The sequence below is a fragment of the Haliotis cracherodii genome, unplaced genomic scaffold, assembly GCF_022045235.1.
Source record: "Haliotis cracherodii isolate W230 unplaced genomic scaffold, xgHalCrac1.p SCAF_28, whole genome shotgun sequence".
NCBI classification, from domain to species: Eukaryota; Metazoa; Mollusca; class Gastropoda; order Lepetellida; family Haliotidae; genus Haliotis; species Haliotis cracherodii.
Genome location: NW_027266284.1, coordinates 1,069,653 through 1,096,875, shown reverse-complemented (window position 1 = coordinate 1,096,875; position 27,223 = coordinate 1,069,653). Strand labels below are relative to the sequence as shown.

The following is a 27,223-nucleotide window of genomic DNA, read 5'->3' as shown; positions in this document are numbered from 1 at the left end:
AATGGGGGTGTATGGTAGATTTATGAGGTGCTTCCTTCAGTATTTGTACTCAAGTCTGATTTTTTAACTTAAATCAAATAATACCACACCAAGCAGTGGTGCTTTCAGTATGCAAACCAGCACAAAATGAGCTACATATAGTCTCAAAGCTTCATGCAAACTTTCAATAGTTTCTGTTAAGAACCTTACAAGCTATGATCTTAAGAGTAAAATTTCGGTGAAAAAAATGATCAAAATCAAAATCCACTATGGCCGCAACTAAAAAAGATATCGGAAAACGGCTATGCTAATTTGTTGTGTTCTGTATGGAGACAATTATCAGAAAGTTTGAAAGCATTTCGTGCAGTGGATTCAGAGGAGATAGTATTTGAAGACAGGTACCCCAAAAACCCTTTGAAAACCTTGAATCCAATATAGCTGCCAAACCACGTGATCAATGACCAAAGTCAAAGAACAAAAAATATGAAAGAACTGAAGCAGCAGATACATGCAAGGTTTCAAAGTAATCGGATAAGCGGTTGCGGAGCAATAGGGCGAAATACACCTTCAAAAAATTCTTGTTTTTCAGTTATCTGCCCTTGGCCTTTAGGCCTACGGCCTTGGGCTTTTGGCGGGCACTAGTACCCAAGGGTCTTCAAACACACACAAAATTTGAACAAAATCGAGCTGGTGGTTATTTTGCTAGGGCAGGTACAAAAATCGGCGGAATAATAAATAATAATAATAATAATAAATATAGCTGCGAGCAGCGATGGCGGGCTCCCTATCGGAATTGTTTAGCTGCGGATCCTGTTCTCCATAGAAGTAATTTTGATAAATTGCACTTTGGTTATACAGAGTACTAAAAACCATTGAAACTGAGTTCTTAATGACCCTAATCTATTAGCATTATCTACTGTGGTTATATAAGTGCATTCCGATATGCGGAAGGATATGTGCACTACTGTGTACGACTATAATATGACCTGGATTATCAATAGGATATTTCACCGGTCCGTTTTGACCAAGAAAAAAATTCCCATTTTGGCTCTGGGTCTGTTCAGGTTGGAAGATATCAGCATGCAGAGGTGTTGGTGACTTGATATTGTAATATGTAGGAATTGGATCTTGTAATTTGATCCGTGCTCAGGGATGAGATGGCTTGGGACATTATCTAACAGTAACAACACATATCAGTCCCTTCTTGTCATCTTCTTGTTAAAACAACTCATCCAATCAGCAAAGAAAACCCCGTGTGTACCACTGGTTGACAACGGCTCATAATTATAGTCAGTTTCGGTAGATCTTACCCACTAGCAGTCTGCAGTACGCTTTAACATTATAGTCCGTTTCTACCTGCGCTGTCAATGATCTGGCTAGGAGCAATAGGCAACAAATGTTGTTATACATAAATTATGTATCATTTCTCTCTTATATGCTGCGTGACTACAATACTCTACCAATACACACGAAATTTAGCCGAAATCGGACCAGTAGTTCCCGAGTAACAGTTGTCTAGAGTTGTGCTATTTGGCAAAATGATGGACTGGGGCCAAAGAGTTCCATTTTCAAAAGTCTGTAGCTCTGTTGTCCGTTCAGCTACAGACAAACGGTTTGGTGTTCTGGAATCGCCAGGTCAAGTGCTATCAGGAAAATATATCACATTTGACATAAATACATGTTTTCTTTGAAGTTGTTAGTATGGTACTTGGAGCCAAAGTCTGGAGAGTTTGGAAGCTTTTGAGCTGGTAGTTTGAGCTGAGGAGATTTTGGGAGTCAAGTACTGAGAAACTTGGTAAAAAACAGTGCAAAAACACTTAATCCGATCTGGAGGACAAACGAAGCAATATCGCTACATTAGATATGTAGAGAATTTGTTGGCCATCTGATTCCGCACCTGTTCAAGAATTTTGGAAGTCTTTGGAACTTTCTTGACGGAGATATGAGCTGTTGAAATTGCGATTTTTAAAGTTGTTTTGAGTTATCTGCCCTTAGTCTTTGAGTCTAGAGTCTTGAGATTTTTGTGGATATAACTTCAGTAGCTAAGCTATCTTTGTGGAAATTTTCAAGAGATTCTGAGCAGTAGTTTTGGAGTTCGGATTGGAACAAAAATCGGCGGAATAATAATAATAATAATAATAATAAATAATAATAATAATAATAAATCGAACAATAACAAGAGGGCTCTTGCCTTGTAGGCAGGGAGCCCTAATAAGAAATCGTTATTTTTGCGATTTTGGCGGTTTTGACCCCGGGATCGGGTAGCTGGACTAAAACCATTTTAAAAAATTCAAGGTCACCAAGGTCACGGGGTCAAGGTCATTTAGGTGGTCCGTAAAACGAAAATGTACTTTTTGGGGCGAGCTTTCACGCGACTGTTATTGCATGTATGGTGGAAGTGGTTGGTAATTATGCATTACCCCGACCTGTTCTAGCATATGTATAGGTAAATTTTGATGATATGCATGTCCGCCGTCCGTCCGCGCGTCTGTCCACCAAAACCTTGTTTTGTCATTTGCTCATGAACTATTTAAATTACAAAGCTGAAACTTTGCAGACATCCTCCCATGGTCTGTATCTAATAGTGTTGTGAATATCAATGCATTCCGTTGTCACGTCTGGTTTCCATGGCAACCTGACGAAAAAAAAATTAAATCCAAGATGGCGGCCAAACGGCTGGAAATATCGATTTTGACGGCCCGATCGAAAATGATCAGTATCTCATGACGGTGACACATGCAAAATATGGTAGCTATTGGAGCAATATTGGCGGAGATATATGCTGTTTTGTGCCGTTTTTATCACTTTTTGCATTTTTACGGTCTTTAATCCAATATGGACGCTAAATGACGCAACTTTTGACAAACAGCTAAGGACATGAAATGTTCAGCATGTGATGCTGGTGCATTGTGGTAATTTGTAGCACTTTCTATCAAGAACTTTAGCAGCTACGTCGTTTGCAAAGTAATTATATTAGAGGCTAGCTAAATCCAATATGGCCGCCACATCACGTGACTTTTGACATAAGAGCAAGAAGAGATCTTGTTCAGCAACCAAAGCAAGATACAACAAAGGTTGTTCAAGTGCCTTACCTGATAAGTTTCCAATGCTAGAGCTTGCTAAAGATGTCCTATCAAAAGTTTCAAAATAACTTTGAGCCGGAAGTTGGAGTCAATATGGCGGCCATTGAAGACATATCTGAGGATTTTTTCTTTGAAGTTGTTAGTATGGTACTTGGAGCCAAAGTCTGGAGAGTTTGGAAGCTTTTGAGCTGGTAGTTTGAGCTGAGGAGATTTTGGGAGTCAAGTACTGAGAAACTTGGTAAAAAACAGTGCAAAAACACTTAATCCGATCTGGAGGACAAACGAAGCAATATCGCTACATTAGATGTGTAGAGAATTTGTTGGCCATCTGATTCCGCACCTGTTCAAGAATTTTGGAAGTCTTTGGAACTTTCTTGACGGAGATATGAGCTGTTGAAATTGCGATTTTTAAAGTTGTTTTGAGTTATCTGCCCTTAGTCTTTGAGTCTAGAGTCTTGAGATTTTTGTGGATATAACTTCAGTAGCTAAGCTATCTTTGTGGAAATTTTCAAGAGATTCTGAGCAGTAGTTTTGGAGTTCGGATTGGAACAAAAATCGGCGGAATAATAATAATAATAATAATAATAAATAATAATAATAATAATAAATCGAACAATAACAAGAGGGCTCTTGCCTTGTAGGCAGGGAGCCCTAATAAATAATAATAATAAATCGAACGATTACAATAGGGCTCTACAGCCTTTCGGCTTGGAGCCCTAATAATAAATCGAATGATTACAATAGGGCTCTACAGCCTTTCGGCTTGGAGCCCTAATAATAATAAATCGAACGATTACAATAGGGCTCTACAGCCTTTCGGCTTGGAGCCCTAATAAATCGAACGATTACAATAGGGCTCTACAGCCTTTCGGCTTGGAGCCCTAATAAATCGAACGATTACAATAGGGCTCTACAGCCTTTCGGCTTGGAGCCCTAATTATATGTACGGTCAATTAGCCAGTCCAAGAGACAATACCCTGGTTCTACCGCCTTTAGGTGTAATTACGTCACATGCCCCTGGTTCACAGTTCGTCTGATCTCCCACCTGGAGCCTCCGACAGCGCTGACTTCCTGTGTACATGTACGTACATGGCAATAAATGGTTTGACAGTTGTTTGACGGAATCAATCAATAATTATTGACACGGTGATGTAATTAAAATTTGTCACTATTCACTACTCTTATTTTTATTTTTATATTGTTCAGCTGTATTTTCGACCAGTTTTATATGTATAAAAAATCTTCTCTTGTATTTATAAACCAAACTTAAAAACATTATATAAGAACAACTTTTAAACCGTAAGTTTTCTATTGAAACAACCATGCAAGTAAGATTTCAGTCGTAATATTACTTTAGTCACTCCACAGATTACACATCATTTATGCTGCAAACGCAGCGAATGTAATGCTACTACGTCACAGCTGCCTCGGTAATTAAGGGCTGGAATGTTTTGTGAAGGCAGTTAGAGCAGACGAATTTCCCCCCTCGCTGTATAATGACGGTCGCTAACCATATATGTGTATTTTTCATGTTTTTGGCTTGATTTGATTGTCCTTTGTGAAAACAAATGTTTAATTGTGAAAGCAAACCCTTTTCCCCTGAACGTTAAAAGACAGCTGACTTTGTTTTTGTCTGAAATATCAACGTTGGAGTCGTTTATATATTCGGAAATCCATTTTATGGTTAATATTTATAATATAATATGGACAATGGTAAAATTCATTAAATTCACAGTTTAAGTGCTATTCACAAATGTATGTAAATCTACTTCGTGATGAATGAAGCATGGCAATAAATGTATGCATCTGATTCTTCATTTGTTCTGTATTCTTTGACGAGAATGAGTTTCGTTAATGATGATCACTCTCACAGATTTTTTGATAAGAGAATAGGACTTTAACTGGAGAATAGCTATGAAAAATATATATATAAGTATAGGCGGTCTGTGCACATGTGGTGAAACTGATACCTCATTGATTTGCTAAGCGGGACTTGGAAATCATAGTCTATCATTAAATTGATTTTAAGATATATGGTTTTGACTGTAGTACGTCCTAATATCATAATATTATGTTGTAAACAACTTATCTTATCTTTTGTTAAGTAAAACAATTATTGATAACTTCCTGAATTCCAATTGTTCAATGAACAGAATTATTCACAGCTCTGGCGTGAGACAACAATAAATTAGATGTTACCAAAGATTGTCCATTTTATGATCTTAGGCACATGTCGGCGCACTTACATGTGAGCTGTCTAGACGACTGTCTGTTTTGTAATTAAATGGCAGCTTAATCGAATACTTAATCTTGAGACCTATTAGTTGTCTCAGCACTACACAATCAGCAATCTAAAAAACAACAAAAAATCCTCATCAGAACCGACTCCCTCAGTGGACTACAAGCCCTCAAAAATAAAAACACCAAAAAACACCCCAAACTAATAAATCAAATACTCAATAGCTCAAACAACTTAACTAGGGCAGGTAAACAAATAGAGTTCATTTGGACCCCCGCCCACATAGGAATCTTTGGAAATGAAAAGGCAGATAAAGCAGCAAAATTATCCCTTAAACTCCCAGAAATAAGCTTAAACTTACCCAGCTCAAAATCAGAAATCAAAAGTCTCACTAAACAAAAAATCAACAAAAAATGGCCAAATATATTCCAAAACGTAAATAGCCAAATCAGGAAAGTACTCCAAAAAAACCTAAATAAACCAAAAATACTACACCCATCCAAAAAAATCTACAGAATAATTACTAAACTACAAACAGGCCACACCAAACTAAATAATCACCGTAAAATAGCTAATCTACACACAACAGGAAACTGCCCACATTGCAAACAACAAGAAACACCAGAACACGTACTCATTCACTGCACACACTACCAAACACACCGAACAAGACTACAGACCACCCTAAATCTTAAAACCGGACTTACACTAGAATCAATCCTAAATCCACAAAATAAATTAGAAAAATTCAAAGCCTTAGGTTTATACCTAATTAAAACAGGACTAATTAGTCGCATTTAAACCCCAAATAAAATAATAAAACCAAAACTACCTTATCTAACAACCACCCAACACACACAGCTCCCTTAGATCGTCCCCTGGGTTGCACAAACTCACTTTTCCCCTTTTTGGAAACACATTAAATGGCCTGGCCAGGCCTGTGTGTGACATACGCTTGCAGTCGGAAAGCGCACGTTAAATCTCCAATATAAGTAAGTAAGTAAGTGTCTTTTCGAGTCAAGTGCGGGTCTCTCTCTCACCTTAGAGAGAATGCGACTGTAAAAGCCCCTCGCTAGACAGACAAGTAGTGAATGTTTGAGATAAATTTATTATTTATTATTTTTAGTTTAAACTCAATAAATAATTCATAGTTTTTTTATTGTTCAAATTACTGATAAAACATATTTTAACTTGTTCCTTCTAACCATATTTCCAAACAATTCCAAATCATTCCAAGTCATTCCAAACATTTCCTGTGTTGGAAATATGTTTAGAAATGTTGCCATTCCAATATTGGATTTTCTGGAAAGATCGATCCTTCCAAGCTTTGGAAAGTTTGGAATGAGCGATCTTTCCAAAGCATTCCAACGTTCATTCCAATTGGAATGGACGCTATTTGGTCTTGTGTATGGCTGTCACAGAAGCCATGTTGAAAAAATATTTATGGCTACCAGTAAGCTAATTTTGTAATATTGTATGCTTATTTTGCTGATGTCATGCTGATGTCAAACCCACAATCATAGACTTCTGGCATGCCCAAGGGACTGCAAGACTGAAAACAGAATTTTACTAGACTCATATCGGCTTGTGGCTCATATCAATGACTTTTGATGATATTTTTATCTGTTCATGATGTTCAAATCAGATTTTCAATATGGCTGCCACAGACGTTTACCACTTCAGTGAAACCCACCAGCAAGGGTATGATGCTGACAAACCTAGAAACATAATCAGGCAGACCGGGATTCAAACCCACAATCATAGGCTTCTGGCATGCCCAAGGGACACAACTCTGCACTGCAAATTGTGAAGCCTTAGACGACTGGGCCACCCATGCCCCCCATGCCCCCCCTCCTTACCAAGACTCGCAAAGGTCTCGTTCTCGGAAGTGCTCTCATGAGGATCAACAATCCTCCAATTCGAATCAGCTTGCAATGACTCAGCATTCGGCAGATACGTTTTCCTCCACAGTGCAATCACAGAACTTGACTCAAGATCGGGAATGGCAATCTAGGGTTTGCCGATCACAGGATCAGCGATCTCCTCAGCCTCGCCATAACTCAGAGGATTGTGAATCCATCCCAGATTTACGTACTTCTAAGGTTTGGCGAACATCCAAGTTTCAGCGAACTTCTCAAGATTGGTGCTTCTCTGTGAAGCAGCACACTTCCAATGTTTGACATACCTCACAAGTTGACTCACCCCCAACAGATGGTCACACTTCCAACAATCGACGCATCTCAAAGGGGAGACGTAACTCTAAGAATCAACATTTCCCCATGATTTGACGAAACTTCCACAGATTGACACTCCTCTCTAGATGGATGTCCTTCAACAGACCATTACTCTTCCAAGGATCGACAATCAGGGGATCAGTCATGTACTAACTGTCTCTCATGACGTGACACTTCAGATTCCTCATGTATCGGGTCGGAAGATGAACTTTGTACCGATTGCACATTCGTCTTACTTGGCTCACTCCTCTTCTGACAGTCATCTTGACTCTCCTCTACGTGTTTGTCTCGTTCTTATGACTGTCATCATCAACGACAAGAATTTCCTTGGAACCCTGTTTCATTTTATGCCTACACAAACCTGGTGCATGATTGGGAATGCTTCCCACTGTTTATAGACTCCTTCCCCCATGGTGCGATATTCCTGTGACACTGCTCACCCATATTACCTTCTTCGGCCGAGCTACTGTTCCTCTCCTTGCCATGAATTTTGCTCTCTTCATCGGCACAGAGATAACACTCGATCACTCGGCTTCTACCAGCAGATGCCCTTCCCCAAATACCACTCATGGCACTCTTCCTTCAATCCGATGCTCGGATTCCCCTCCTCTGCCTCTGGTTCAATGTCCACCTACAGAGGCTTTACCAGATCCTCTGATGACATTATTCAACACAGATGCTTCCTACCTCATGGCATCCCAATGATTTAACCTTCATTCCAGCACAGAAACTTCAGTCTCTCTTACAATTTACAAATGCCTCTCTCATTTGGGTCCTTCTACAGTCACAGTAACTTCCGTTCCGGCTTCTCTTCAGCCTACGACCCTTCTCCCGTGGACCTGTTGCAAGAGGAGAAATTGATTGATCATCATGCCTCCCCTGCTTCTTCCTCTGGCAGTTTTGACACTGCTGACCCTGTTAACAGTTTTGATTTGGATTGCGAATAAACTCCAGCTTCCCAAAAGCTCTTTGACCGAAGATACCTTATCATCTTTTGTTGTCCCCTCTGCAGCTTCGCCAAATATTAAGCTCCCTCACAGACCAGTGACTTTGGCCCCCAAATCAAATACTACCCCTAGTCTCTTCTATTCTTTCAGTGAAGGAGGCTCTTACCTCAGTTTTGGTTCACGCATCTTCTCCCTGCGTTCAAGGTTCTGTCGGTCAAGGTTACAGACATTTGGGATCTTCTTGCTCACCACACGGGGTCAATTATTTGCCTAAGATGGCATGGTGTCCTTCGACATTGCTTATGGGACGATCCCTTTAAAAATCGCCTATACTAACTGCCTTGGTCAACTCCTTCAAGTTTCGCAAGAAACATTCAAGACATTGCACAGGAGGCTCAGTGTGACACATATCTCCAGGTGACAGTGGATTTGCTTCATTTACAACGTAATCAGCATGAAGAGCAACAATGGAAGGACTGTAAATGACCTCCCACTCACCCTGATATCCGGGAGGTTATTCGTAGCAGATCCAGTTCTTTTTGCCAAGGACATCCTGCTGTCAAATCTAAAACAATGACTGGTCGGCTCGGAGTAAGTATACTGTGTCTGAGTGGGGTATTCCAGACTAAAATCTAAAATGATATTATTTGTCATTAATTGTCCGGTGAATTAACAATTTAAATTGAAACAATTCATAATTCATCATATTATCAATACGTAACAACTTGTAATGTGTGTGAAAAGTCGTCCTAAAAGACGCTATTTGAAGGGGGCGTGGCCTAAATGCAAATGTCCGATTGGGATTTTAAATTTTCCGGACCCCTGGTCTGGACTAGTACAAGCAGACACACACACACACACACACACACACACACACACACTCACACTAACACACACATGCCAATCTCATTAAAATCAGACCTTAGTTCTCGCTACCGCTAAACAAAGATCTGAAGACATCCCATTAGGGGTCACGTCAGAACGACCTTTTATCCGACCAATCAGAGCGTCGCTTACCAGATTATGAAAGTCATTATGTCAGAAATGACAGTCTGAATTTGATTTCTAATCATGCAACCTCGAAAACTTTAACACAGGGTATTCCGAACGATAGTTTCGGGTTTAACAACTGATTCCGTACAGTCTATACCATCTATTAGCCACTCCAGAATGTTCTTTTGTTCAGGTTTCAAATTCGTAATCGAGAATTTGTCAAAATATGTTTCGAAGCATAGTCGCCAATTTGAATTAATGCCGTAAAGCACAAGAAAGCTGCCTTCTGATTGGTCATTCCATTGGTCGGTCAAAGTTCGCGCAAGGTCGGTCTGACTTGACCCGTAATGGGATGTCATCAGATCTTTGTTTAGCGGCAACGAGAACTAAGATCTTATTTTAATGAGATTGACACAAGTGCATGCACGTCGCTATATAAGTGCAATAATCTTGGATGTGACATCAAACCCCATATCACCTCACCTCTTCAGAATGAATGGACTCTTCCATCCCCAGCCGTTCCTGTAGTCACATCGCTCGTAGGCAGAAGATTGAGTCATCCTGGACAACCTGTTTGTGCTGTGCCATCTATAAACCATTTACCATCTACTCCTCATTGCGACTCCTAAGACTTAAAAGCGCCTGTATCCAAGCAATCAGCTTCTGGTTCTCGCAGATGCTATGGATACGCTCCTTACAAAGAACGCCATAGAGTGCCTGGGCACAGCTCCCATGACACCGAGTTTCTACTCACCGATCTTCATGGTCCCAAAGAAAGACAGCCTCCAACTCTGTCTCATGCAACAGCAAAATTTCTACAAGCTATACCTAGAGTCACCTCCATACTTCTGAATAACATCAATCGTGTTACTACACATGATTCTTTGTCCCGTCAACTTCATGATCAGTCTAGATCTACAGGATGCACGTCCCCATCCATTGGCTTCATTTTCTTGGCCATCACTACCAATGGAAGGTGCTCCCATTTCAAATTTTTACATGCTCCATGCCTATTTACCAGCCTCACCAAGCTCATCGTCGAATTCCTGCACATTCGAGACATTGTCTTCAAATCATATGTTGGAGGCTGCATTCAGGTTAATGAAGATCCAGGCATTTTTTTCATACGTCTCAACTTCATGTAGCGTCTTCTTCATCAAACTTGGCTGGCTCGTCAATGTAAAATAACCCAAAATAATTTCCACTCAATGTCTTCAGTTTGTCGGGGCTATGTTCGACACGCACCTAAGCAAGATGTTCATGTCCGATGATCATTTGGTAAAGATTCAACACCTTGTTCTATTGGCACTCAGACAGTCACTCCATCTGCATCAGTCAAAACAACTGATGTCAGCATGTGGTCTTACCACAAGAGGACAACTACACCTGCAAACAATTTAGTGTTTTCTCAAGCCCTACCTGTGGAACTACCCCACTACCTTCAAGACATCTCTGTGACAGACATCGAAGGTCTGCATCAATTTCGGCCATTGGTTTTCACACAGCATATCTCCAGGGCACATCTGCACAGATCGGGTGAGATGTGTACCAAATCCAGTTCCTTGTACTACGTGGTAGTGTAGGCAGAAGGGCTCCAGGAAAACATGCAGGCTGTGGCACAGATAATTATGTCTGAAACTTTTTTTGTGGAGGGTCTCACTATGTATGATTAATAAGCAGTAAGCAAAGTGATGTCACCCATTCATGAATGTTGTCTTATGTACTAATATGCCACTGCGATGAGAATCTTAAATAGTTGCAATTTTAAGGTGTGTAAGAAACAGATATCTAGGCGAGTTGGAGACTAAATGGTATCTGACAGACACCTGTCTAGATATCTGTAATTCAGAATGACTATCTCTTCACCCCGAACATCGACCTGGCTGAACTTGAACTTGACTTCTGTTACTCTTTGCTGTCAATTGCTTCCAAAAGAATTCTTCACAGTGGTCCTGTTTACAAATTGCATGAAACCAGAGGACAATTACTATCTGTAGTTAAACATCAACCAGATGATTTAGTAAGAGAAATTAGTCTGCTGGAACAACCTCTGCCAACAGAATAACATCGATGAATACTGTAATTTTTTAGCTGAAGATGAGCCAGCGCGGGGCAACATGAGACACTGCTCAGTTTTATAACACAGTGGTTTGTGAATGTTTTACTTAACTGTATGTGTTGTACTACCTCTATTACATTCGAAGTACTCCCTCCTACCTCCCCAATTGATCTGCATCTAGTAGTAGATGTGGTAAAAGAGTAAGGTTGCCGCCACTATGATGTCATGGCTTGGGTAGTTATGAGACTACTTGGCAACAACTAGTAGTGTGTGTAATTGGCAGTGAAGAGGGACGTCTGTTGAAAATCTGAAAATTTTACTTAGTGTGACTGAAGCCAAAATACAGGATTTATGGCAGAGATACAATAAGGGTAGTATTCTTAGAATTATAAACAATGATAACTATTGTTCGATTTTTTTTATTTTGAGGTATCAAATGGAATTTGATACCTGATTTTAATGGTATTAGGACCAAACAAGATTATTCAGTGTCATGGTTAGAATATACAGTATAAGTAGTCTAACAATTACGATGAGGCTTCAAGCCATTTTGGCCTATGAAAGCCTAATATAATAAGCCTAATGATAATTATTGTACTTTCAGACATTCTGGCTTTAAGCTTTATAATAATTATTTTAATCCTATCAATAATAAGCCAGACATCTGAGAACCCTAAGAATTTTGAAAGGAAATGTTCTTTGGGAGACTGGGATTTTTGTTAGAGGCAGAATAATTTTGGGTAAAACTTTGGGACTTATTTTTCTCTGAAAGGAGAAATAAAAAAATCTGGGTTTTTTTTCTGAACATCCAGGTCTCCCAACAAAAAGAGGTAATTTTGTTTTATGAAACAGAAGCAAAATATTGTTATCACAATAATTTCATAATCAAATTAATTCTTTCCAAAAAATCCCAGAACAAACCGCCACCACCCACCCCATATCCAAGCATTTGTATGCTCTTGCCAAGTGAGCTAAAATGTATTATCCATTTCAGCCCAAAAGGATATGGCTTCACTCAGTGTAATGCAACAGGAGAATGCAGCATTTTCCTCATTGTACAGCCCAATGCCAAGCCTAGGCATTGGTGTCGGATATGGGGTAAGGCATCTGCACATGTTAGAATCTGAATAATCAGTTTTAGTACTAAAATGCACGTTATTTATATATATATTTTGCTGTCTGTGAACAGTGAGTTTCTTTGCACCTCTGAATTATTATGCACTCTAACAGAATGTAGTTCTCATGACTCTTTTCTATCAGCTTCTGTACTTGCAATATTCATTTTGGGAGACATTTATATTGGGGTTCTTTATTTTAAAGAAATTTTACAGTAAATATGGTGAAAATGAAGCCTACCCAACTGGTAAATACAATAGTACACTGTATATGGATCAGTAGACACATTAAATGTTAAGTTAGAATCAAATACTTTTCTGATTTGTTTAGAATGGAATATCTAATAGAAAGGCACAACAGTAACATTTCTCAATGTTTGAGCTCGAACCTCTTAAATGGTATCCTGGAATTTGACCCTCACCACTTCTGTACTCAATTCCAAGCTAACAACACATCCTTTTTACCCTTAAGAAATATTTAGCACAACAGTAGAGGTTATGCATTGTCCACTGATTGTACCAGTGCCCTGTTTGGGGCAAGCTTTGTCTCTGGTTTAATGGATTTTAAGCAAACACTTCATATATGGATAGTGCCTCTTGTAAGACGGTCTATCCAAATCCAACTTCAAATAATCATGACAAAAACTGACTTAAGAATGGATTCCATGATATACATTTTCCAAAATCATAAATTCTTCAAACAGTTGTTAAAATGTTTTTAAATGAATAAGAAGATATTAATTACTTAAATAATTTCACCTTTAGAGACTGTCCTCTGTGGTCTAGTGGTAGTGTCCGCCAGGAGAGAAAAAGGTTGGGGGTTCGATCCCCGGCTGCGTCATGCCAAAACATGTTAAAAGATGGTACTTGTTGTAACCCTGTCTGGTGCACAGCATAATGGGGCTAAAACAAGGACTTATCAACTCGAGTCAGTATACTGTTTTCTCTTTCTCTCCCTCTCTCTCACACACACACACACACACATTGGTGAAACAAAATTACCAGTAGTTCATTTTGGGAAAGGGTATAGTGACTCTAATTACAATCTGAAGCAATCTCCTTTGTTTTTTTCTTTATGGTATTAGTCACGCCGCAAGTTGTCGTTGGTGAAACTATTCTACTTTTGCGATGTTCGTAGAAGTGAATTCCACTGTAATTTCTACACTTTTATAGATTCTAATGTAATAAAAAGTCAAGAAACTTACTTTATTTTAATGAAATAATAGTTTGTAAATAGAGATTTTTTATGCAAGAATGTGTGTCATAACAAGTGTCAAAATTCTTGTATTTCCCAAGCGAAAGCAAGTTTTGTAAATCAGAATGACACACATGTGAGTGTAATAATTTCTTTATTACCCATTATTTCTCAATCCTTTTGAGCCCCCCTTTAGAACAAATGCACTGATCACGATTACATTTCAGAAGGACGACATAAATCTTCAGCTATGACATCATTTATAGTGTGTTGTCATTCCAACCTTACGTAAAGTAAGATTTTAATGAAGCCCACAATTCCGTCTGGATGACATAAACAATACACTAAGTGATATCTGTATCAGTTGAGCTACAGTGATAGGTGCTATTTTGCAGTTGTAAGGTGAAAATAATTGTATCATTGATTGTGCATACAATGATGAATATCCTTCTGTTAAACTATTTCAGTTCAGCAGTATGGTGACAAGTAACGCTACCCAGAGCACAATGACCGCTCATGGACATTCTCACCCAGTACAGCTTCCTGCTCGTCTTCGCGGAGCTCTCACCAGCATTGATGGACCTCTGTATACCTCAAGTATGGGCAGCTTACAGAACTCGACAGATCTTCTCAGTAGTGGACTAAGTGCAATTGCCTCGTCGCGTTTTATTGATGAGGGTACACGGGAGTTGATGTCTGCTGATATGAGTTTCAGTGCTTTGTATATGCATGAAATGAGAAATAGACGTACAAGGCCCAGTGAAAATTTGGAAGACATTCGTACACGTGTTCAGTGGCAGAGACAGGACAGCAATACACCCCATAATTCCCCTCATACCCCTTCTATGCCTGAAATAGTGGAAAGACCAGTGGAGGAAGAAAAGGAAATTGACACGAGTGCTCCAGATGAGCAGCACAGGATTACCAAGTCATGCTGAAACCATCATTAACATTTGGAAAGGGGCAGATCATGTTGAAGATGAGAAGCCAATTTCTTGGCTGTTCATATTATTTACTTGCCGATGTCAACTGTTATCTCCATTAGAGAAGATAACATTGATGAACAGCATCAGAACAATAATTTTATTTGGTGATGAAGAACATTGAATTAATATTATCCACACAGAAGAGCAACACATGCTATGTTAAGCCAAGCTGAGGCATCACTATTTCGCAGTAGCATTCATAACGCAAAGTAAAAATAAATTATTAGGTCTTTTTACTTTCCCCCATTCTGGCAAGAATTGTTACTTTTAGATATTGTGTGATATGTTATGTTCTTACTGCTGTTAAAGCACTGACATGCATGTATTTTCCATATTCTTTTGTATATGTTTTGACCAATAATACTGGATGAAAGGCTTCTCAATGGTTGATATATTGATTTACACTTTTGTAGATCCTAATGGATGCTAGTTACTGAAAGAATGCATTATTAAGATAAACAAGCAATCTCTTTGGCACTGTATAAGCAAATACCCCATGGATGCAGTAAAACTGCATTTCACCTTGCCTGCACAGTTCATGTTAGTATGTGTCTTGGTGAATTGTGAAAGCTCACAAGCAAAATATCTTAACTCACTGCAGAGGGACCTACTGGGTCCAACCAACTTTGATGTTGTCGTATATCTTCACTGGAGCGATGAAATTGATGATAATGCCTGTTTGTCTTTGGTTACTTTTGCGATGCAACAGTATCTAGGCAACTTGTTTGTGCCCAAATGCTCCAAACACCTTTTCATGCCTAAGTAAGGCTTGCAGAATGTTGATGATATTCATGAACCTCGTCAATTGTATTGTCTGTTGGGTCAGATGGAGTTGTTAAAGATCAAACACACATTTTAAAGTAGTTTGTCTTTCTATCATATTGTTCACTGGTATGTTTCTTTGTGAAATTTTTAATCTATCGTGTACAGTTATGGTTTTAAATATAATCACATAAGCTGTCTGACTGCACTTCGAAGCATATTGTGTGACAAGAAGGACAGTCATTCTTAAAGTTTCTGAATATATTGTAACAATTAAATTAAATATCACTAATTGCTCTTAGCGTTGTACTCATATCTTCATGGATGGCTTTTGGTGTTGAGACTTTTTCTCTGCAAGTACTTTGTCAGAGCATGTTCACCCAGTTTGTCCATTTTTCAATGGTCACAGACCATTGCTTACTTTACTGCCTTGTCACAGCCTGGCATTTTCCTCAAATGAATCAAGTTTTGATGGATATACCTCTATGACATAATATAATGTCCACAACAAAAGATTTCACAATTTTGTAATTCCTATTGGTGATTAGAACTTATGAATTAATCCTCGTATAAAGGTTACTAATGTTTCAGGTAGGATCTAAATTTTCCATGTATAAATAGGTTGGGCATTTCAAACATACTCTGATCATGAATGTCGGAATTTAGGGGTTTTTTATTTATAAGATGGGATTACAATATGGTTTAGTTTTCCATCTTCCTATTTCCATAGGAAGATAATGCTTGTAGCATGTAATATTCTCTTAAAGTACACCACTGACATTCTTGTATAGATAAAAGATCAGGTTCTGGATACAATGCCAATATGAACGAGAATCTGTACTTAATTAAGAAAGTGTTATCCCAAATATAAAATTTGTTACATTTCCTCACTTTCTTATTGGCATTGCATGTTCAGAGTTTTCGGCCATGGGAGCCGTGCCAATTTACACTTCTCAGAGAGGTACACAAAGTAGGTGATCTAGACTACCAGTTGTCGGACTTTCATTTTTATGGAAGCCTCGGTGGCTGAGTGGGTTAGATTGCTGACTTTGTGTGCTGGCGATTTGGTGCCTCACTCTGGCAGTGTGGGTTCGAGTCCTGGATGGGACTCAACCTAAAAAAGTATGAGAATCTTTACTTTACTAAAAAGAGTTATCCCAAATATAACATTTGTTACACTTTTTTTATTACTTGCTCATGAAGAGATCACCCGTTTAATAAACATACAGCTGTATTACACATTGTGTAATACTAAAATGTGTGCTTATGTACTGTGGGAACAAGTTCCATGACATAATATTAAAAGCTCTAAACACAACTTGGCTCATTCAACGACATTGCGTGTGGAAATGATAGATCACTGAGAGGAGCTTAAGCACACTCGATGACCCCAGCAACCTTGTTGCTAGGCTGACGTCACATGGCATTGTTTTGATGATGGATCTTTCTGCAAAATTCCACAAATTATGTCACAGTGTATTGTGCTGTGATTGTAAACTTTGTGGTGCAGGTCTCCGTTCCACATCAAGGTGGGCCTTGTGTTGCATTATTGTGCTGAAGAACACTGGTTATGTGCTGTTGTATGCATTTTGGGGGGGTTCGTGATTTGAGGAGCAGTCTGAAGTTATTGTTGGTGGCATATGTATTTATAAGAAATGATTTCAATATGATTTTGCGATATATGGAGTTATAAATGTTAAAACTGGTATGCACATAGGTCTTTATGTTTATAATTCCATAAACGCAAAACATATTGAATTCAATTCTTAATGATTTATATTAATAATGTGAATATAGATTACGATTTATTTGAATAGATATACTTGGAAAATAACAATTTAAAGATTTTTATCAAAATTGAAAAAAGAAATGCTGTGTCTATCCCTTCTATAATCTCCAGTCCCCGTAGGCTGTCCCCTAGGGCCAGGATTGTGAAATACAATTTTTTTAATTTCAACATTAATCCATGGTCAGGAAATTGTACTTCATAATATGCTCATGCTTGTCGCAGTTGTCTGTGTATTCAGATGGATGAGTGAGTTGGATTTAATGGCACTTGAAACAGTTTGTCATTTATTTGATGTCATCTCACTATCTGACTCGGTCCAATGGGAAAAGCTCTTTTAGTTCGAAAAAACATGCTAGGTGGTCGAAGTGTAGCATTGTACCCAAACCTTGAACAAGCTGTTTTGGTGTAGCATCATACCCAACCCATACCCTGGCTTTCTCAGTGTAGCACTGTACCCGACCCATAGCTGTTTTTCCTTACTAAAACAGTGGTGTAGAACAGTACCCAAACCAGGACTAGGTTGACGTAATCTAATACATTGTCATTCCAGAACCATGGCCTGACCCTTAAATATTGTACATGTACCTGAACCACAACATGGCTGTTTTAGGCCTTCACATCTTGAACAAGCATTCTTTGTGTAGCATTGTCCAGGACAATGCCTGGCTGTCTGGTTGTGAGTGAGTATGGTTTTACGCCGCTTTTAGCAATATTCCAGCAATATCACGGCGGGGGACACCAGAAATGGGCTTCGCACATTGTGTCTGGTTGTGGCTTTCTACCCAAAGCATGAGTATCCCAACTGTGACCTGTGACCTAATAGGTACTCTTTCTTGAAAGAACCAGGTTGTCAACTGGTGCCTTTGCTATCCTTAGATTTTTCTCTGTTTCCATGGAAACAAGTAAGACTTAGCTGAAGGTAGGTGTTGTTTCCAGAGCAGAACTAAAAAACTATTCAACGTTTTTCACTGTAACTTGGTACATGTATTAATCAAATGCTAAAGTGGTGCCTTTTGCTATTTAGGAATTAAAAAAAAAAATCCTGTTTCTATGGCAAGAAGTTTGACTTTGAATCCTATTTGTGTGTTTGTCCAGACCATGACTCTAAAACTAACTACTCTTTCTTGATTCTGTGTACAGATAAAGACCAGGTAAATAATCATGCCTACCAGATGTATCTGAGGCAGATGTATTTCGTAAAATTATCATCTGTCTGTATTTGCTTCTGATTGAAATGCCATCTCCAAAAACTGAAGTGTGTTTAAGACAACAATAAGGTAATACTATACTGTACTAATTCTTTCAAGGTTTATGCTTAGTGTTAAGGAAAGTGTCCAAACTTACGTCATCCAAAATGTCATATCTACATCTGGTTGCCACAGGGTCAATAGCATGCACAGCTGCCTTATGATCACTATAACTTCTTTCTACATCATGTGTTCCTTCATAGGATACACCTGGAAATTAAAGGTTAAACGCCCCAGAAATGTTTTAATGACAAATGGAACAAGTGCTGGAATGAATTTACTGAGGAAATGGTCATGCATGTGTTCTGTGAAAACAACCCTCTGACTTAGATTTTAACCATGATATTGTAGCTCAACTGCAGGGTCTAAGTATGTAGCTGCCAAGCTCATACCACAATTTCGAGTGTTCATTTCTGGATAAAAATGTCATTGGAGATATTTAATTAGAGATAGATAAAAGAAGTTAGATAAGTTTTATGTTTCCACAGCTTTAACTGTTGTTTAGTCTCTGGTTGATGGTGAACCCAAGACTCTTCCATGGTTCCATATTGCTCAACAAAATCAGCTTCAAAACTTCGTAACTTGTCTTGAAAGGTGATGAACCTGGAGCGTTTCTGATAAGGCCAGAAGCCTTGGAAATTTGTCTGAAATCTGTGTTATGCCCTGTCCATTCCTCAGAATCTCAGGAGAAATGTATACTGTTACACAGGCCTCAAAGTTGCGACTAAAACGGTCACCAATTCGACCTAAATTTCTATTTGTCTATTGTCTTAAATTCAGAGGTAGCCAAATGATTACCTTGAAAATATCTTGTGGCGACTAAATTCTATTGCTTGACACTTGTAGACACAAAAGTAAATAACAGCTGATTGTGGAAAACATGTCTGCTAATAATTGTACATGTGTATAAGTCCTCGTTAAGTCGACAATAAACAGAAATACAGAAATATTTATGTAATTAGTATTTTATTTCAGTTGACAATGCTCATTGGATAAGTAGGGATATACCTAAATAATCTAGAAGCATAAATTGCATCATTGTTTGAGTCACAAATAACAAATCAAGAACAGTTTCCACTAATATACAATTTCAAGATTAGTGCTATGACTTGTACATATTATAATAGTTATTTGATAAAAGATAAGTTCAAATGCTTTTGGCTACTTACATTGGCTTGACTTCTTGATTTAACCACTGGCTACCTGGAGCCATATGCCTACTTAGTAAAAATTTAAACTTTGAGGCCTGCTGTTTTGCTACATGAAATGTGGTGTGTCATTTGAACTCAATCATATCATGTATAATATTAACATATATACGTAAGTGTTTGTTTGTTTGTTTGCTGTTTAATGACGCACTCGGCAATAAATCCAGCTATATGATGGCAGTCTGTAAATAATCGAGTCTGGACCAGACAATCCAGTGATTGACATCATGAGCATCGATTCACGCAATTGGGATGCGATGACATGCATCAAGCAAGTCAGGGAGTCTGACTACCCAATCCCATTAGTCGCCTCTTGTGACAAGCATAGTCACCTTTTACAGCATGTAGAGGATGCTGAAGACCTATTCTACCACTGATCTTCCAGGCTCTCTGGTCCCCTCTTGAACTTTGCTTCATCCCTTTGCAGCATTCCCTAAAGGTCTGCACGCTATCGTCGAACCAATTCGACAGAGGTGTCACTTATCGTGCATCTGATGTCGAACCCATTTTATAGGCGAATATCATAACGACATTCCCAAAAAACCCTCGACATATCTATTTACCAAGAAGGCTTTGCGTAACATTTAAATTACGTATGACATGCATAAATGCTCAGCTTGCTCAATATTAAAACTTTCAGTAGTTTATTAACCTCCAAAAGAAAATATCGCGAATTAAAAAAGTTGCGGCCAAACTTCTCGGCACACAACTAGATCTACCAGAAACAGCCATTGTTGACTTTTGGCACTTCACGTTGAGCGCATGCAGTCCGATATTTTCTTTACTATTTGATCATTTTTCATATTCGATCATAATTTTTTGTTTGCTGACGAAAGGAAAACACCTTAATTTCCTTAATTTCTAAAAATTAGCAACTTTCGGTGTGACTAATTGTAAACTAAAACAATCTGAATCGTAACATCGTCGATTGGATGGAACTTGTATGAACATGGCAACGGCGGTAAACAAACAACTCCACTTGCATCGCGATCCCGTAATACTATACCCACGCGCAAAAGAAACGCAAGTGGTTTTAAGCAAATAGGTAACAAACATGGAACCGTAGGGTGATACGAGTTTTAGCATGTAGTGAAGCCTGATGGTGTTATCAATGTTTTTGGAAGCCCCGAGTAAAAACGCAACATAAAAAACGAATTGCCAAAACGCACCATTTCAATGAATGTGTGGGTATCATGCACCCATTTCTCGCGAAATAGAAAATGCACGAACTGTAGTGGGTATAAAACTGGGGCCGATTCTTGGACCTACCACTCCTTGGTCAACAATGCCACGCCTAACTCAAATTTAGAGAAACCAGGCTATCGGACGTTTGGAAGCTGGAGAGTCTGTCCAAGATGTTACCCGTCATTGCAACGTTAACATAACTACAATGTACCGTCTCCTGCATCGATACAATGCTACACAGACAACAGATGACCTTCCTCGGAGCGGTCGTCCTAGGGTCACCACACCTCGACAAGATCGGCAGATTACCCGTCAACACAAGCGAAGTGAAAGTGCTCGACAGACCATAGGAACACATGATCGACACATTAGCCGGGAAACTGTGATCCGACCTCTCCGTTCCAACAACCTCAGATGTCGCCGACCAGCAACGTCGTCCTGTTCTCCAACAACGGCAACGACAAGCACGACCTCAGTGGGTACAGGGTCATCACAATTGGCGTCATCGTGACTGGAGGCGTGTCATCTTCTCTGATGAAAGTCGCTTTTGTTCTCCCATGCAGACGGAAGAGTCAGAATTTGGCAGCGTCGAGGTGATCGTCTCGCTGACAGAAACGTTGTGGAAAGGGATCCATGGGTGGACCTAGCGTCGTGAAATAGGCAGGGATTGGACTTAATGCGAGACTAGGACCCGTGTGCTTTCTGAATGTTGGTCAAGGTCGGGGACACGGCGTCAATGCTCAGCGGTATATCGACCAAGTGATCAGACTCCACGTTGTTCCATTTTTTGCATCAACAAAACACTTTCCAGCAGGACAACGCTCGTCCCCATGTTGCCAGAGCTACCATGGCCTTTCTGCAACAACACAACATCCGTGTTCTACCGTGGCCAGCCCTCAGCCCCGATCTGAACCCCATCGAACACTTGTGGAATGAGGTTCAAAGGCGTCTGCACAATGTGCGCCCAGTCCCTACAACTGCCGATGAACTATGCACAGCTGCTCTGGATGTGTGCAGAATGATCCCTAGGGCCTTCACTCAATCCACTCAATGTACAGGAGATGTGTGGCAGTGATCAATGCTGATGGTGGTCACACTAGGTATTGACTGACATTTTGGGTATTGACCCGAAACTGTGTAAGCCCTTAACATTTGAAAAAAACAACAATTATGTCATCTGCCTTTTAATCCATTAAACTGTCTTCAGTAAAATTTTTGTCAATCTTGCCCTATTAGTATTTCTTGTCTTTACTGTTGAAAATAAATAACATGTATACTGCATACTCGACTTGCGTTTCTTTTGCGTGTGAGTATATTATAACCATTCAGTCACATCTAACTTAAGTTTCTATAATTAGTAACATGGATGTAGATTTCTATACACAGTAAAAAAAGTGTTGCACCCCCTATACTTTTTCATGGAGGGGTGTTTTGAAAGGGTGTAAAGATAACCGAATTAATATTATAACCAGGATTTCGTGTATACCAACAAACCAGTGTATTGTCTATACAATGAACTTAAATGGGGTATTCCATGACCTTATGGCATGTAATAATCTCATGCTGAACTTTTACGAAAAATGAACGAACAACGAAGACGCATTAAGTATGGTGACATCTCAATAATTTTTAGTGACCAAATTCATCCAATAGGGTAAGAATGTCATATGGAGATTTGACGAACACAGTAAGTCAATATCGAGAACTTCCACCAAGCACTTGGATCACAGCTTGAAGTCTTCGTCTCATACCCCTCACCAGACGTTGGAATCGCTCCATGGGCAGCTGCTGCCACTCCTCGTGTAATGCTGCTTCCAATTTACGCAAGTTCTGTGGAGGAGGGTCCCGACGATAAATCAGGCGTCCCACAATGTCCCATACATGTTCCAGAGGATTCAGATCTGGACTCATTGCTGGCCATGGAATCTGCGTCAGAGCATTGTTGTGGATAACCTGGGTCACAGCTCGTGAACGATGTGGTCTGGCATTGTCATCCATGAATATCGGTCTGGTGGCCAGTGGATGATTGTCAAAATGGGGCACCACAACTGGATTCAGCACCTCTTGGATGTAGCGCTCCCCTGTCAAGTTGCCTCGTATGGTCACTAAATCAAGCTTACAATCAAATGAGAAGCATCCCCAGACCATAACAGATCCAACTCCATATGGTACAGTTGGCATGATGTTTCTTGCAGTATAAGCTGTTCCAGGACGCCTCCATACTCTCACTCTGCCATCCACAACATGCAGAAGGAACCTGCTTTCGTCCGACCAGTGGACTTTTCTCCAGGACCTCAAGTTCCAGTTCTGTCTCAGTCTACACCAGGCTAGACGTAGTCGTTTGTGGTTGTCTGTGAGTTTAGGTCGCTTGATAACCCTTCTGGACTTCAACCCTGCAGCTTTAAGACGATTTCTCACGGTCTGGGTACTGAACTGTTGACGAGGAAGCCAAAGACGTTTCAAGGTTGTGCTTGTAGCAAATGGATGACGCCTTACCACCCTCAACAACGCTCTGTCATCTCTAACTGTGGTCTTACGTGGTCTGCCAGAGGGTCTGCGATTCCTTACATCATTAGTTTGTGCGTGTTTTCTGACCAAACGGCTTATTGTTGAGTAGTGATGTCCGGTTCTTCTGCCAATCTCCTTGAACGAAAGACCTGCTCCATGAAGGCCAATAATCTGCCACTTGACTGCTTCTGACAATCGTCTACCCGGCATTGTGGGTTACAATAAACTGGGCTGTCAGAGAACATCTTTTATAGGCGATGTTGAGCTTAAGAAGATACTGCAATTTGCAAATGTCATGCACCATGCAATTCACGTGCTGATTGCTACGTTTTGGTGATCATTTTACCTCCGAAAACATTACACATTTCGCATCAGATCCCCAAGGAATACCTACCATTAAAACCAGAGTCGGGCGTTTTAAATGTTGTCATGTATCAAACGTATTAATGTGGGGGTGCAACACTTTTTTTACTGTGTATATATATCTTTGTAAAAAAAATCTCATTTGTATCGAGTTTGCAAATTATTTCGTTTGATAAACTTTCGGACATTCATCTATTGTTGACAAACCGACAAACGTAAGAAATACGTTTGGTCGTGGCCAAACCCGCGATTTGTTTAGTTGAACAAAGTCAACAAACACTGCGAATAATTATATATATTTTATGATACGCAATATCTGAACTTATATTCATTTTGGGTAAACCATTCAGTAGAAAAATAATGCTTATTACGAAAAACAATCAAGATTCTTGCAATTTTATCTATTGTTCTGAAACCGGAAGCACGTAACGCATCTCACACATTGAGGCAAAATATGCAAAAGTTTATCAAACTACCGTCGCTTAATCCCGAAAAAGGTTAATCAGAAATTACATAATGTAATATCTATCGTCAAGTGTTTACTATGTTTGTCCTGGGCAGTAGTCTCCACTCCGATGTTTTATATTTGTTCGTGATTGCCGCCGGTGCGTAACATGTTTGAAGTTTAAATCTGAAATGGAAGTGCTTGGGTTCCACTGTCGATTTTTTTCTAATTATTTTATGACAACGACGGCAGCGGGGAGTGATATTACATATTGATATGACATACTAATAACGTCATTATATGATATTATTGGTCTAACATTACAAAAAGAACAATTTAGAATATTAAAGAAGATGAAAACTTTTTCTGAGAACCTCCCGTCCTCTGAACCGTTTAAAATTTTGGTACACGATGACTGGATGGAGGGTGTAAATATATATATATAGGCTCTGTATGTCATTTTGTACCCAAAACAAATTAAATTGTACCCAAAATACTTTGTGAATTTGTACCTAAGAAAATAAGACAATAGATTGTCAATATTTATGTTTTTGTTTTCATGTAGATGAGCAGAACACATAATAAAATATTTCATCAAGTTCCTAATATGATTATGACTGTGATCCTTGAAATAAATTGTTTGGTTTTGAAAAGTGACGTTTTGTCACAGTAGAAGAGGCCACTTAAGTTGGTTAAACCTTAGTTAAAATGTATTGTTTTGATAGGAAAGTGATAGTAACACCAAAATTAATGTATATCTTTGAATTTATTCTTGTTAGATCTACAAAATCACAGCCATTTGAGAAATTATGGGTACAAAAGTCATTACTGTACATTTCAACTGGTTTTCGTGAAACGATGGAATAAAAAGTTCTCTTCTGAATGATTCCTTTCACATTTTAAGACAAAAATTTGTTTTACAAACAAAAACGCAAATCTGCACGGCTCACGTTTTGTCCTAAATATATAAATAAAAATGAAAAATATGGACACCTCAGAAATGAGGGCTTTTAACGTTATAATTCTGCCTAACTTGTCACATGGTTTGACATAGGTCTACCAAAGAAAAGTCCTTATGAAAATCTTTTTTTTATGTTTTGATACTGACAATTTCTGGTACTTAACCAAAGCGTATTCAAGGGAAGACATATATGTTTTTGATTGAAAATATTACCTTCCTTTATAATTTTTTGTTTCATGATGACAGGGGAACTTTTATACACACTAGCTGAGGAAATTGTGATACTGTGATTGCTTACAAAGGAAAAACAGGTTTGCAGCAGTACCTGTATGTATAAAATAGACCACATAAGGTGAACTAAAGTCATGAGGCATGGAGGACTGGAAAAATACATATGGCAAAGGTAAACATGTACATAAGCACATTTCGTTTGACTCCAACCAGAAGACTGAGACAAACAGAACATGATAAGGACCTTTTCTGACTGGATATTCTGAAACCCATCAAATGATCAAGGTTGTCAGATCCCAATCTGGCGATTATCTACATTTATGTTAAAATATACACATGCACAAAAGTTAAGCGCGACCATATTCATAGTATCTTGATTTCACGTGTGGGAATCAGAAATACGAGGCATGAAAAATACTGGCATGTCATACAGGGCCATTGCAAGACAAATGGGTCGTCATCACAGTGTTATCACTCGTTTGATTGTCAAACATGGTCAAACCAATGATGTCAATGACAGACATAGGTATGGTAGGCCAAGAAAGACCTCTCACAGAGAGGATAGACGTCTTTTCAGGATAGTCAGACGAAATCCATTCCAGATTTAAGACTGCAGTGGATTACCCATCAGAGACTCTCGATGATGGCCGTAAGGCGTCGCCTTAGAGCGGCTGGTTATAACGCCAGAAGACCAGTAAAACGCCCTCAACTGACAGAGAGACACATGCGGAATCGTCTGATATGGTGTCGTGCCCGTAGTCGATGGAACTTGGCCAACTGGAGAAGGATCCATTGGTCTGACGAGTGTCGAATGCTGCTTCGAATACGAATGGTCGAATACGTGTTTGGAGGCAACGTAACACTCGTTTTGCACCAAGGAACATCCAGAAGACCTTAGCATGTGGCGGGCGGTCTGTCATGATATGGGGTCGCGTTTCCTTCGGCTGCAAACTTGGTGACAATTCGTGGAAACCTGAATGGCCAACAATACCAAGATGCCGTTCTTCGTCCAGTGGTAGTCACTCATTTTTCACAACCATCCTCTTCAGACAAGACCTGATTACATGGACGACAATGCTACACCACAGAGATCTCGGGCAGTTTTGGCTTATTTGTGTCAAGAAGCTATTGCCACTCTTCCTTGACCGGCCTGTAGTCCGGATCTTAATTCGATTGAGCATCTGTGGGACATTCTTGGCCGGAAAATCAGACATCGTGATCCCCCAGTTCAAAATCTCGCTGGACTTGAAGCTGCACTTCATGAAGAATGGATCCGTTTGCCTCAGGGAAGCATTCAACGACTTGTAATGAGTATGAGGCGTAGGGTTAAAGCTGTGGTCAAAGTCCGTGGATCATACACACGTTACTGACGTTTCTGTCTTGCAATAGACTCTGCACTCCCTAGGGTGTCTATGTGACACCTGATATGGTCTGCTGATATCATGACAGTTACATGACAAAAAAAAAGTTTTTCAATGTTTTCTATTCCTTCAATTTCTGGTCTCCGGTAAACTTCCTTTCTGCTCATATTCTTTCGGAACACAAGATAAACTTGCTTTGGGAAAACTTTTTCATCACATTAGGTTTTGCATACATCTCGTTATAATAGTCATCATTAAGTGCCAAAAGTAACAGCTCACAAATATGGTGGGTGGCGCTTAACTTTTGTGCATGTGTATACATTATACATCACA

At 39.3% G+C, this 27,223-nt stretch overlaps 1 protein-coding gene across 2 annotated transcripts in view; it reads left to right on the top strand.

Annotated features, from left to right (window-relative positions):
• LOC139473358 (autophagy-related protein 9A-like) overlaps positions 1–17,304 on the top strand; it is a 314,783-nt gene extending 297,479 nt beyond the window's left edge. For both annotated transcript variants that reach the window (XM_071255894.1, XM_071255893.1), the window contains 2 exons: positions 12,529–12,632; positions 14,312–17,304. In XM_071255894.1, coding sequence (XP_071111995.1) covers positions 12,529–12,632; positions 14,312–14,782 — 575 coding nt within the window. In that variant the 3' untranslated portion in view covers positions 14,783–17,304. The remainder of the gene's footprint in view (positions 1–12,528; positions 12,633–14,311) is intronic.
• The last annotated feature ends 9,919 nt before the right edge of the window (positions 17,305–27,223 follow it).